This window comes from Neodiprion fabricii, chromosome 2 (assembly GCF_021155785.1).
Source record: "Neodiprion fabricii isolate iyNeoFabr1 chromosome 2, iyNeoFabr1.1, whole genome shotgun sequence".
Classification (NCBI taxonomy): Eukaryota; Metazoa; Arthropoda; class Insecta; order Hymenoptera; family Diprionidae; genus Neodiprion; species Neodiprion fabricii.
In genome coordinates, this window is record NC_060240.1 from 10,249,323 (window position 1) to 10,261,602 (window position 12,280).

A 12,280-nucleotide genomic window follows, 5' to 3' on the forward strand; every position below is an offset into this window, starting at 1 on the left:
GTGGTTGTAAGAAAATATGAAGAATACAAGGTAGGCAAAACGTGAATGTTGGCAGAAAAGTCAGGAATAGTGAGTTCTATACAATAGTAAGGCTGCCAACAAACCACAAAATGGTTAAAGAGTTAATTCTACGGGGGCATAGTGTTGAAAATTAACTTATAGTGTGATATTGGAGCTAAAAATTGAAAAGTGGAAGAATGGGTAGAACTTTGAGTCGCGATAGCAAACCAAGGACCATCGCAGACTTGAAAAGTGGTTGAAGTGGACGTGTTTCTCTAAGAGAAATGTTTTCGAAAACTTGAATCACCTTTTTCACCTTATACGAAACCACAGACATGTAACACTAAACTGAAAGTAGATACACAACAATCCCATACGTTACATATCGCTGAATGGCATCGACAACTCGGCTGACGATGTATCCAGTACACCTACGCACGTGAAGCAAACAAGATTCGGTTCAGTGGCCGGCAACTAAGTAGCTATTGACCGCGGCGTTGAGTAATTGAAATCGAAGCAGATAATGCTTCGATGGATTGCAATCCCAAGAAGCAGATCGATTTTTCAAAGTTGCTGGTCTCTCGGACGCGATATAAGGTAACATATATTAATGGACAAACTGAAGCAAAACCGAAGTCCCGCACAACTCGTCGAGCAGTGCTTCTATTTCTGGTTGAGAAACAAAAACAAGAAAACTTTGACAAGGCAACAACACGTTCACTCCACTAATCACGAATCTACTCGAAAAAATCGGTATGCACAACAGTTTTCAGTGTTCATTCTAATCGGTCCAGATATGGTTTCTGCGCTTCGTAAATGGCCCGGCAAGATTTGGTCATCAGTTCCTGTTCCTCGGTAGTGTACAGGTGGCGTATATACGACTGGACACCGTTTCTTCCAACCACACATGGCAGCGACATGAAGACGTCCTTTTCGAGACCGTGTCGGCACCCCTATGATTGTAAAGAAACTGCAAGTTGAAAGAAATTCGGTTCGTGTAAAACTTTTCATATCAAAAGCAAACCTTGACGAATGTTGACACAGTGAGACAAGCACAAGTATTTCTAACGATTGCATCGACAATCTCTGCAGCACAAATCCCGACTCCCCAATTCGAATGCCCTTTCTTATCGATCAGATCGTTGTCACAGTTCGCCACTTTTTCATGTAGTTCACCCCAGCCTTCTGGATCGGTTTTCTGTCCAATCTCCTTGTTTATTTCCTTCAATTTCATTCCCATAACGGCAACGGCTGACCAAACGGGAACTAAAAATATTATCGAACGAGTCTGGTGATTAAATTTTCACCGAGATCCTTTCATTTACAAAGTCTTTGTAATTGCGATTTCGAAACCTCATGTCACCTGAGGTTTAATAGTCGTTGATCACTATAACGCAAGGGAAAAATTTTACGATAATAGTACATCCAGAAAGTATACTGTTCACGATTACCAGAACTAGGTCCACTTTCTCCGATTACTAACGCTTGTACGGAGTTTGCCGACAGTCCTAATTTCTGTGCGATGAAGTACTGGAAGCGTATACTGTCCAGGAATGTGCCGAGGCCGATGACACGGTTTGGAGGGAATCCAGAGAGCTTCATAGCGGCGTAGGACATGATGTCAACTGCAACATGGTTGTGTATGTGGTGGGTATTTTTGTTTTCAAGTTAGATCGAGCAGCTTTTGCTAATTTTCAAGTTAACCATTTCAACATTCGACACGGTAAAACACTTTGCCTGTCACGATTCGCTTCCTCTTTAGCCGAACCCGTGCTCACCAGGGCTTGTTACGATGACGATAATGCTGTTCGGTGCGTATTTGCATACATTCGGAACGGCCACCTTGAAAATTTCGATATTTGGTTCCAACATGGAGTGTTGGTCCTGATCCTTCTCCACCTGAGTGCCTGCCGTAAACACGCAGACCGCAGCATCTCTTGCGAAGCTGTAGTCTGAAATGAGGATATACAGATGTTCTATGTATGAAATCAACGTTTTCGAGGACATTCGTGAACATAGGGATTGACACAGCTTCAGAATTTGGCTCATTAACCGCCATTACCAAATATGTCAAGCGGATAGTTACCATTTCGCCAACCTTTTATGAATTCTAAGTCAAAGCATTCGTATGTTAACTTCGTACTGGCTTGAAAATATCAAATGATTCTCAAATAGCAAATAGGTGTACTTTAGTTACTATTTTGGAAAGTACTGCTCAACTTTTGAATAATTACTGTATAAAGTACTATGAATGCATATACTCTCAAAATTTTACGAATAAGAAAGAGACCTTTGAGCACAGATGATAGTTTCTCCATTCCTTTTCATTGGTTCTGTCAATGGGCTACCAATTTCTTTATTTATAGTGACGAAATCAAAAATTTATAGGACTAAAGTTGTCAAGCATTGGAGTAGAGCTGTCGAAACATTATAACTTTCAAAAATGATCTTGAGAGAGCAAGACATAAATTTTTCTATGCACGCACATTTATGACTATGTTCATTTGTGAAGTGACTCACCCTTTGTTCCAATAATCCGTGGGTTACCTAAGAAACCTGCGGCCTGACCGATGTCCTCAGCTTCTGCTTTTGCCAGATCTTCGTTCGTGTCTATCAGAATCAACTCAGAGGCCAGGCGCTACAAAACATGAATAAAATAATACAAATTAGAGAAGTAGGACAGAGACTCGGTATTCTGAACTCGAGAATGCTCAAATAGTCGGATTTATTTGTGAATTGACATCTGAAGAATATGCTTCCATTTTGTGAACAATTCTAAATCTCCAATAGCCGCCTATAAGTGGCTGTATCTGACCTGGCAAAAACGATCGTCAGACGCTGCTCCTAGTATATTATTTCGCTCCTCTTCAATACGTCGGAAGGGATTCTAGGCTAGGTTTCCATGGTGAAATAATTATGATGATACCCTTGTTGTGCTGGGAATGGATGTCCCACCGTCAGAAACACTACTCTTTTTTTTACAATTGGCCGTCTGCCATCATGACTTAACGAGCTTACGCAATCCAATTAATACAATACGCCGAAATCAACGTCCATCGTGACGTTGCTAACCGTTGCCGTGTATGCAGATAATTATTAGCTTTCAAGTATCGACTTATATGTCATACAAATTTGAAAATAATACCTGACGCGAATGTAACGTGGATACAGTCTCTCCGTTCGAAATTAGAATGGCAACGGAGGCAACCGCTTCGCATTAACTATCCTTCCAAAGTAACGTAGGGTTGAATTTCCGCTAATTCTAACAAAAACAAACATCTGTCATATTAACTCACCGGAGCTATTACATCCTGCCATAAAACGTTTCGTCGTGGTTAGGCGATACTAACGATGTAATATAAAGAGGCCTGTGTTCACTGGCCAACTGACATGAGTTTGGATAAGTCGGTTTTTGGGACGACCAGCTATCTTGGCATTCAAGAGTCAAGACGTGTCGTTGACAGAATCACTACGTAAGAATTCGATGGCAAAACCGCGTCACCAATCCTTAAGAAATCAACGAAGCGAGGAGTTTTTTCTTGTCTGATTATGTGTTTCAATTGACGTCTGGTAGATAGAACTAGCAAACTGACTCAGCTGACTCGTTTTGCTACGTTTCTTCTCTTTTGTTTTGTCAAGAGTGATTCCCTTTCCAATGAAGACGAGTTTCATGATAAACTCAGCACATCCGGTGACAGGCGCGATTTTATAATCACAACGCGAGCCGACCAGATTTTCAGGTTAATCCGAATCTCAAAATTCCCGTACAATCAAACAACCATAAAATGAACTGACCGATATCAGAGGAGGCATACTTCTGACGATTTGGAGGGAATGCACTCCTGTACCTGCCGGCCACGCCAGACCCTTGCAGACCGTATCAACGCGATTATTGCAAAATACGAGACCCGCCCGTCCCCATCAACCCACAAAGATCCGACGCGTGTGTGTTGTATGCCAAGAATTTGCAGCACTCCGTGTCTTCGCGGATCATCCTGTCCTCCTCGCCTCACCTATCCAGCCATCACGCCGCCCTCCTGTTGTACCCAATCTACTGTCCCACCTCCACCCTCTCCTGGCCCAGGACTCTGTCGTTACATTTCGAGACGAGATCTTTGCCCCGCTCTCAAAGGTTGTCTCTCCCTCTATAAACCACCCTGCTGCAAAGCGACCGGCACGCCAACCCCTCGGTGTTGCCCATCCGTCAGCTGCCCCGGATCCAGACCGAGCCGCGTAATTATATCATCAAACTCAAAATCGCGATCATCAGCCTCCTGTACCCGCTGCAGGCCCTGTACCCCGCCTCCATCGACTTCCTGCTGCCCGTTCTGCACCCCTCGTCAACAGAATTGCTCGAAATGTTCCCGACCGAGATGTGATGTCTGTAACCCCTGCTGTTCGTCCAACGCATCGACCTTACGATCGCAATCCACGGCTCCGTGCTGTTGCTCATCTACGACACCCTGCTCATCGTCGAGCTCAAGTTCCCGGAAGAAACGGTTGACAGTATTCGACGATCCACCCTACAGCTCTCACACCCTTGAGCGGGAGTTTAGTGGAAGATTCATTCGTCTCGATCCCTGTTGTTGTGATGTTGATAACTCTTCGTCCAGTCTGGACAGTTGCAGCTTTGGAAACAGGTATCGGTGAACAATGACAGTTGACTACAATGCAGGTGAAAGTTATGACGTCGTCTTCAGAGGTTTGGGAACTTGTTGGTTTTCGACGATACTGGTCACTGGGAATATGAGTATCTGGAAACTCGAAATAGGAGTGGAGTCAAAGGAGGAATTTACGACTCAAATATGATATCGTGAACAATTGACGGATTGTTACGATAAAATCAAAGCGATAAAAATAGAACTGTGAACAACATGAACTGGAACTGTAATAATGCCACTCTGTTAAAATTGTAATCACAAAAATCAATCAGGAATAAATTCAGTAATCAAACTATCTCGCCAAAATCGTTATTGTTTTGAAACCATGAACTCAAATGTTCGATAAACGATAATGACTTAATTGTACCCAATTATAAGCAAGTTGTTCCTCAATATCGATTCGTGAACAATTACGTAATCCACATCATCACGCCACGTTTTAATCACTATGTGGCCTAATTACAATTTTTATATTCATCGTAAAATCGTTTTTCTGTACAAGCTTACGTTGGTCCAGCGCTGCGCTACAAGCGAACTTAAATAAATGTAAAAGCAATAAGAAATTCCAGAGGCCTGCCCTCCCTCGGCGCTTAGAGGCTTGGATTTTATGTAGGAGTCACGCGCTATCGGAGTCGGGTACTAAATCTTGGGCGTAAGGGTTATGAAATGTGTTTAAAATGCAATCAAGTATTCTGTATCTCTCACTTAAAATACATCCGTGAGGTACTCAACGTTTTGAATCCACTTTCATATTCTAAAACACGCGATTCCCTAACGACTGAATACATATTCTTCAGAAAAAGCAGGTAATTGTGATTGACCCCTGAACTCACTGTACTAAAAATTTTCTTAAAAATTCATTTTGTAAATCAAATCTCGATTAGCCAGAAGCATTCAGTGAAATGATTCTCATCCAAGGATGTCTGGAGTTAACCCGGACGAAATCTTATTAGCTGTTCTCTACACGAAGCATGGTTACTCTGAAACGTGAAGACACAAATTTGGATTCCGAATTTTTTGGACGTTACCAGGAATATTTTTTCCCCGTGTTCCAATCCATAGTTCATATAGAATCCTAATATTCTTAAGAGTATAACTAAAGCTACTAGGCTACGAAGGTTCTCTATTACGTATTATTATACTATCATTGCTTTAGGTAAGTATGTTGAGAAATGCGATTAATTAATGATTTGTCGTCCATAACTCATTGGAAAAAGCAAAAATAAATCTCGGATTACATTTTTATGCGATCGGAAAATCACTTCAGGTTGGATTGTTTTTGAATATGCAAAATTCCGTTCGAGGTTAGGAGCTCTACGGTCACGTGACAAGTCAAACAAGAATACCGTAGGCATACAATCACCTTGAAGAGTATTGCGATGGCGATTGCAACCCCCGTGTGGCCACTGCCAACGATAACGATTTTTACCCGATGACCATTAGAGGAAAATTCGGCATGTTTCGTGAGTAAAAAAGTAGCTGTGTTCCCCCTAGGGTCGATCGACTTCTTCTTACTATCTGGCTGCATCTTTGCATATCCGTAGTCCTTGTTTCGATACAACACACTACACACACGTTCCTCCGATTTTATGGAATAAATTATAATCGGACTTTCACCATGACAAGTATATAAAATTTTTACTATTTCCCTGGAATTTCTAACCGACTCCGATCCCTGACATATTTTGACTGACAGAAATAAATGAAATGCATGTATCGTCATATCGCCTTTTTTCGGGTGACATTTAGAATCGATACGGCTTGTATGGCAGATATTTCGGTTATTTTTTCTCTTCTGTTTTCCGTTCTATTTGTCTTTGAAGTTCACCCGCATAAAAAAGAAATATACATACAATGGCCGAGGGCTCGGTTTTGTATTTGAGACACTAAAAATGAGTAGATCAATTGGTAGAAATGTAGAAAACAATAGAAAAAGCGAGGTGATCTGATGGACGTAGAAAAACTAAAAATTTTGGGTAAGATATTCGTTTTGCGAGAATTTTCACTCCTCGACATCGTCGCGTGGCTCTTGAAGGATACCGCAAGTTCTGAGTTGGTTTCTTATATTGTCAGCACATTCCTGCACCCCCATTTTCTCAGTGTCAGTAAGCTTCTGTCGTACCGTATGATGAACACCGTCCTTGCCCAATACGCACGGAATGGACATGTAGACATCCTTGTCCATCCCGTGAGAACAGCTCTGAAACAAATATAGAGAAATAAAAAATCTACTTCAGCCAATCGGAATCCCTTCATGGTGACATTAGACAAATCACTCACGTGTATGTAAGTCGACACTGGCAGTACAACATTCGTGTCTCTCAGCACAGCGTCTACGATTTCAGCAGTGGAAAATCCGACAGCCCAACATGCTGGTCCTCTTTCGCGTTTCTTCGAGTTGATATTGGCATCGCTTGAATTAAGGTAGAAAAGAAAATTGAATTTTGTTATACGATAAACATTTTTCGAGATCAGTGGCATCCAACACAGAGTTCATACGTTCAGCGATAGTCACCAATCGTTAACAGCTTGGGAAACTTCGTTCCACTTCTCCGGGTCATCGGTTTCTCCCATCCTTGGATTAATATCGCGAAGTTTCATGCCAGCGACGTGAACACCAGACCACACGGGAACTGTGGACCAGTTGAAACTGTAGTAGGTACACAGACTCGATTCTGCATACAGATCTCGATACTGACACCTTCCCGATATTTTGAGCCGTTTCACAGCTTAGACAGAAGCCCTTTATCCAATAATCGATACGATGGTAACGTAGAGCGCAGAGCGGAAGATATTTTTCCGATGATCGGTAAAGTCAACCAGAGTGGATATTACCTTTATCCGAGAAAAAGGGTTTGTGTCTGAGCTGTGAAGCGGCCAAGAATGTGAGTAAACTGTGGGTATCGGAATTTGTACGCAGAACCGACCGTATATACCTACTAACTGTTAATTATAGAAGCAGATCGGTGACTCGTGTGTGAGTAGCATGTGACCCACGTATGTGGGGCGAATGCATGCACGGTGTTCACGGTTGGCTAATTGGCTCGAGTTTGAAGGCCCACAGGAAGAAGCCGGTCAATTGGTCTGCGAGGAGTTTCTCACCTGAGGTGTCGCCTTGCGCTCCTATGCTCATGCAGCTGACGGAGGTGTTCGCCAGGCCCAACTTCTGGCTGAGATAGTACTGAAGCCTCATGCTGTCGACGAGGGTGCCTGTCCCGATAACCCGACTCGACGGCAGCTTCGACAGCTTCCAAGCAATGTAAGACATCACATCAACCGGCTGAGTAGCCACCACGAGAACAGCCTTGCACGCGTGCTTAGCTATGGCGGGTATGATCTTGCGAAAAATTGCCAAATTAGTGGCGACGTCGGGAGGTTTTCCTGGCGTTGGTTCACCCACAGCTATTACGATCACGGCTGACTCCTTGACGAAGGTGATATCTGCACGAGGAAATTCAGATCTATAATGTATTAGTCAATTTTTTGCATAAGTTGCGGTGAGAGTTGTGCGTTCCGTCGACCCGGTCACGAGAAGAAATAAAATCGTTGGAGCAGGTTTCCACCGTGAACCTGCAACTCTGCAGCGATGTGTATCTCCTTGAAATTATGACTATCGTATCTCGCGTTGCGTTGCGTTGCGAGCCGGAATGTTTGAAATGCCGATCTAAAGGCTGGATATTTCGCTTCTTCCACGTCGGATAGAGTCGCCAAGTTTTTTCCCAGTTCGACGGAAATAACTGTTTTAAACCCTAACCCTGCCGGCTACCACCCCTCCACTCTTAACGCATGGCTCGCGATCTGCAGGCTGATAAATAAATACGTAATATTTACGACCGTCAGGGAGAAGACAACGGGATTGTTCGAAGCGAGACCGCGGTCGAGGTACGCCGAGGAAGAGATGCGGCATCAGATTAAATATATTTTTGACTGTCTTTCCCAAACTCTCGGGCAGGGTAGGGGTTGCCGGGCCACACTGGACTTTAGGTTGACAGGTGATTCTTCAGGAGGACCGATGGGCTTTTAGATCTTGGAATATGGGTGAAACGGGGATAGGGAGTGTCTGTCAAGACGTATCAATTTTGGACCCTTGAGCTTCGTGCGATGAAGACGAAACGGGGTCCGCTTCTTCTCATCAAAAATCTTGTATCCTTCTCTTTCCAACGCTGCAGAACGTTTTCTCTCTCTCCCCCTCACACTGCGATTGGTATAAAGAAAAAACTAACGGTTCGAAGTTATAAGGTTATACCTGCAGTGCCGGTCACGAGTGGATTCCCTATGAAAACACCTCCGTGTTGGATATCAGCCGCTTCGGCAGCCGCGTATTCGGCGTCCTTGTCAACCAGACAGACTTCACTGGCCATTTTCTGAAAGAGACAAATTGGAAATGAATCACGAAAAGGTCATTCATGATGTTTGAAACTGAGGTGACCTACCCTCATGAGAATCGCGATCGCGCACGCCATTCCGATCTTTCCGGTACCGACGATGGATACCTTAACACGGTGAGGATGACTCTCGCAAGGGCCCACCTGCGTGGTGATCAAGGCGTTCTTGGTGGTGGTTGTTGTGACTGGAATCCTATTATCCTGAAATAGCTACACATCAGTTTCCTTTATCTAACCCTGATCAATTCTCTACACTCTTATAAAGATAGGGAACTGGCTGTGGTAGACCATTCAACTAACGTCACAATCATTTTCCTCCTTTTTCTCAGCATCATCTGCCATCCCATCGGCCGTGTATTATCACCACCTGCAACAATGGTCGTTCCTTATAATGCTACGTCGAACACAATCTCTGATTACCACAAACATTAACTGCTACGACGCTAAGTAGATTCGACGGACAGAACAAGACGATGTCAAGTGAAATCGTATCGAGCTCGGTATTGGGATGATAAAATGTTCACAGGGGAAATCTCAAGGGAAGGTTCAGACCGAATACTGATCAGTCTTAACTCAAAGGCTGAATAAATTTTGCTTTATACCTCAAATAAGAATGGAGTTATGGATTATACAGACGTTCGGCCCACAGTAGGTATGGAGTATTTGATGATACGAAAGCATATTGGAGAACTTAAGACTAGCAGCACTTGATATTTTCAACGATATCGTCAAAGACTGTCAATTTTTAAAGAATTAGCCTGTATGTTCTTGGCTGTCTAAGTACTCGTAGTTACTTCTCGCCAGGATGAAGAACAACGCGCAAGTTTGTTACCTGCAGGCATCGCGGACAAGCGTCGTAGACAAGCCGTGAAGAAAGCTAAATGAGAGCAGGTGCTATATAGCCTGCTGCAGCAGGTCAAGGCGTCTGTTATATACAAGGATATAGAGGTATAGAGGGTATATATGAATGTGGACGCCACGGGGCCCCGGTAATCAAGACGTTAGCGTCCCCCCGTGCCCCTAACGCCCTCAGCCCCTTGCCCATCATCATTGGGCCGCCGTGCCGCCACTGCCACTGCGGTGCAAGGAGCTAGCCTTCCGCGAGTTGGATTCGAATGAGAGTCGAGGGCCAGGATTCACGGCAATTTCGGCCAGCTCTCCTTTCATCCGTACCCATTCCTTTTTTCATCTCTCACTCAAAGCCGGCACCCAGTTTTCTCTCTTTGTTCGGCACGGAACAGCGATCGGCTCTCAAGAGTTGTGCTCTGCTGTAGCAGTGGCCCGACTGTATGCCCGTGATGCGACGACAAGGAGAGTGCAATTTGCAAATTTCGAGGAAACAAAGAAGTACTGTGAGAAAAAACAATGCGAATGGAAATAAAGGAGCGAATATAAGGACTCTCTTTTGATGCTGCCCGGTGAAAAAACAAGACTCGCGAAGAGGATTCCCTCCCGCGGTGGTCCACGCGCGCCTCACCAGGTGGGGGAGTATGCAGATCCGGTCAGCCTACGCGTCTGGACCCGCTTCGCTCAGCAACGTTGTTGCTACGAGCTCAGAGATATACTCATTGTCAGCTCGGTCTTTTGGCGTCCTACTCGCACCTGAAACACTCGTCTCTTATCTCCTCGCCGTGCTGTAAATTAGTCGCAGGTAGTCTGTCTGGCTGTGCGGACGGTATAATGGAGACGAGAGAAGGAATATAGATGGAATGGTGTGCAACTGATAACTTCTTGGTCACAGGTTGGGCTACTTTTATTTATTTTTTTCCACCATTCCCGAGATTCTTTGTCTGGTTTAACGATTTAATATATCTGATTCGCGGTTGGCATTGATTTTTATGAATTTAAGATTTTTCCAACTAAAATTCATAACCGATGAACGGTAAATGGTAAATGTTGTGGAAGTAGCGAAAGCTTTACACGATATAATACGTCTCAATTTCACCAAGTCATGCTTTTCAAGATGACTGAACAGTTTTAGCTTGCGCTGTAGTTGAAAGAAAAGATTAGAAGGTGGATTAACAAATAAAACCTATTATCAGTGACTCAAAATGTTCGGAATAAAAAATACAATTTTTATAGAATTTTACAAGAATCTTATAAAAGGAAGAACTACGAAAAGGTTTGAATGTCAATAATTGAAGCACTTTTACGAGAAATATAACGGTAAATCATGTTCTGGAGGTTCTGCTATGTTTTGAAAAAGTTTAATCCAAACTGAATATAGTCAAGTTGAAAACTCAGCGATTTGGCACGGAATGCTCCATATGTATAGTCCCCCTTTCATCGATATCATTTTGTTTGCCCGTTCCATTTTCTCCCACATCCCGACTACATTAAAGATAAGAAGACACATCTCAAAAGCGAATGAACGCGCGTCACCGTTTTATGTTGTGGCCGGTTTTGTAAGTAATTTGAAGAAGCTGACGATGGAATAAAAAGGGAGCTTAACTACTCTCATTCGTCACGATATTGTGCAGCCGTTGGCCACCGAGGCGATAGCATCGGCCATGTCACGTTCGAAGTTATTGAATGCCGTCAAATAATGTATGAGGATATACCTGTATAGTCGAGCTCGAACGAGGATGATTTTGTGAGGGAAGCACCGAGAGAGAGAACCATTAGATTCTAACTGGAGCTGGTGGATTAAGGGTCGACGATTAATCAACGATCCTGCATGATGTGCGGATCGGGATCGGGGGGACGCGCCGAAATTTATTACTCATAAGTCGAGAGATCAATACACCCAAGGATGAATCCATCCTTCCGTCAAGTCCTCAGCGATCAACTTCGATCACGAACGTGTGTCACCGACTCCTTCCATTCGTGTGATGATTTCGGGTTCGGTCACGTGAGAATTGAGATAGTGAAAGGGTCACCAGAGTTCAACGGTGCTCCGATCACGCTCTCAATCAAAGGCGTCATTCGATCCAACGGTCCTGATTTCTCGGTAACCGGAGCCCGAACACACCAGAGGCTAGATGTTATCCACGCGATGCACTTGTACGGTGCCGTAATCCGATAGTAATCGCTTAAGGAACCAACATCCCGGCCTTGAACTGAATTCACGAGATGTGAATACCCGCCATTGGACCTGCCATCTCGAGGATAGCACGCGAGCGTCCTGGACTGGGGAAGTTGTACTTTTTCAGAGAGACACGCCAAGAATTTCACCGTCTCTCTTATCCTCCTCAAACTCCAGACGCAAAGAAAGACTCGGGCATCTCGCGTCAA

At 43.9% G+C, this 12,280-nt stretch overlaps 2 protein-coding genes across 2 annotated transcripts in view; both read right to left on the reverse strand.

Moving 5' to 3' along the window:
* Positions 1-749: 749 nt before the first annotated feature.
* LOC124176310 (L-lactate dehydrogenase A-like 6A) lies at positions 750-6,384 on the reverse strand. The gene is made up of 6 exons (XM_046557430.1): positions 6,025-6,384; positions 2,521-2,638; positions 1,779-1,952; positions 1,452-1,625; positions 1,025-1,266; positions 750-953 (listed from the first exon to the last, which is right to left on the reverse strand). The coding sequence occupies exons 1-6, from the start codon at positions 6,382-6,384 to the stop codon at positions 777-779; spliced, it is 1,245 nt and encodes a 414-aa protein (XP_046413386.1). The 3' UTR covers positions 750-776.
* A 192-nt stretch (positions 6,385-6,576) lies between these two features.
* LOC124176307 (L-lactate dehydrogenase-like) overlaps positions 6,577-12,280 on the reverse strand; it is a 52,193-nt gene continuing 46,489 nt past the window's right edge. Inside the window, exons 2-8 of the mRNA XM_046557425.1 lie at positions 9,347-9,413; positions 9,095-9,247; positions 8,908-9,025; positions 7,764-8,102; positions 7,177-7,294; positions 6,942-7,074; positions 6,577-6,861 (exon numbers count right to left, since the gene is read on the reverse strand). Coding sequence (XP_046413381.1) covers positions 6,664-6,861; positions 6,942-7,074; positions 7,177-7,294; positions 7,764-8,102; positions 8,908-9,025; positions 9,095-9,247; positions 9,347-9,388 — 1,101 coding nt within the window. The 5' untranslated portion in view covers positions 9,389-9,413 and the 3' untranslated portion in view covers positions 6,577-6,663. The remainder of the gene's footprint in view (positions 6,862-6,941; positions 7,075-7,176; positions 7,295-7,763; positions 8,103-8,907; positions 9,026-9,094; positions 9,248-9,346; positions 9,414-12,280) is intronic.

Excerpts from the sequence above, each read along its gene's own strand:
- LOC124176310 (XM_046557430.1), bottom strand. The coding sequence starts at position 6,384 with ATGACGATACATGCATTTCATTTATTTCTGTCAGTCAAAATATGTCAG. Across the intron at positions 1,626-1,778 it reads CGTCATCGTAACAAGCCCTG|TTGACATCATGTCCTACGCC; the intron begins GTGAGCACGGGT and ends ACCATGTTGCAG. Across the intron at positions 1,267-1,451 it reads AGAAAGTGGACCTAGTTCTG|TTCCCGTTTGGTCAGCCGTT; the intron begins GTAATCGTGAAC and ends TAATATTTTTAG.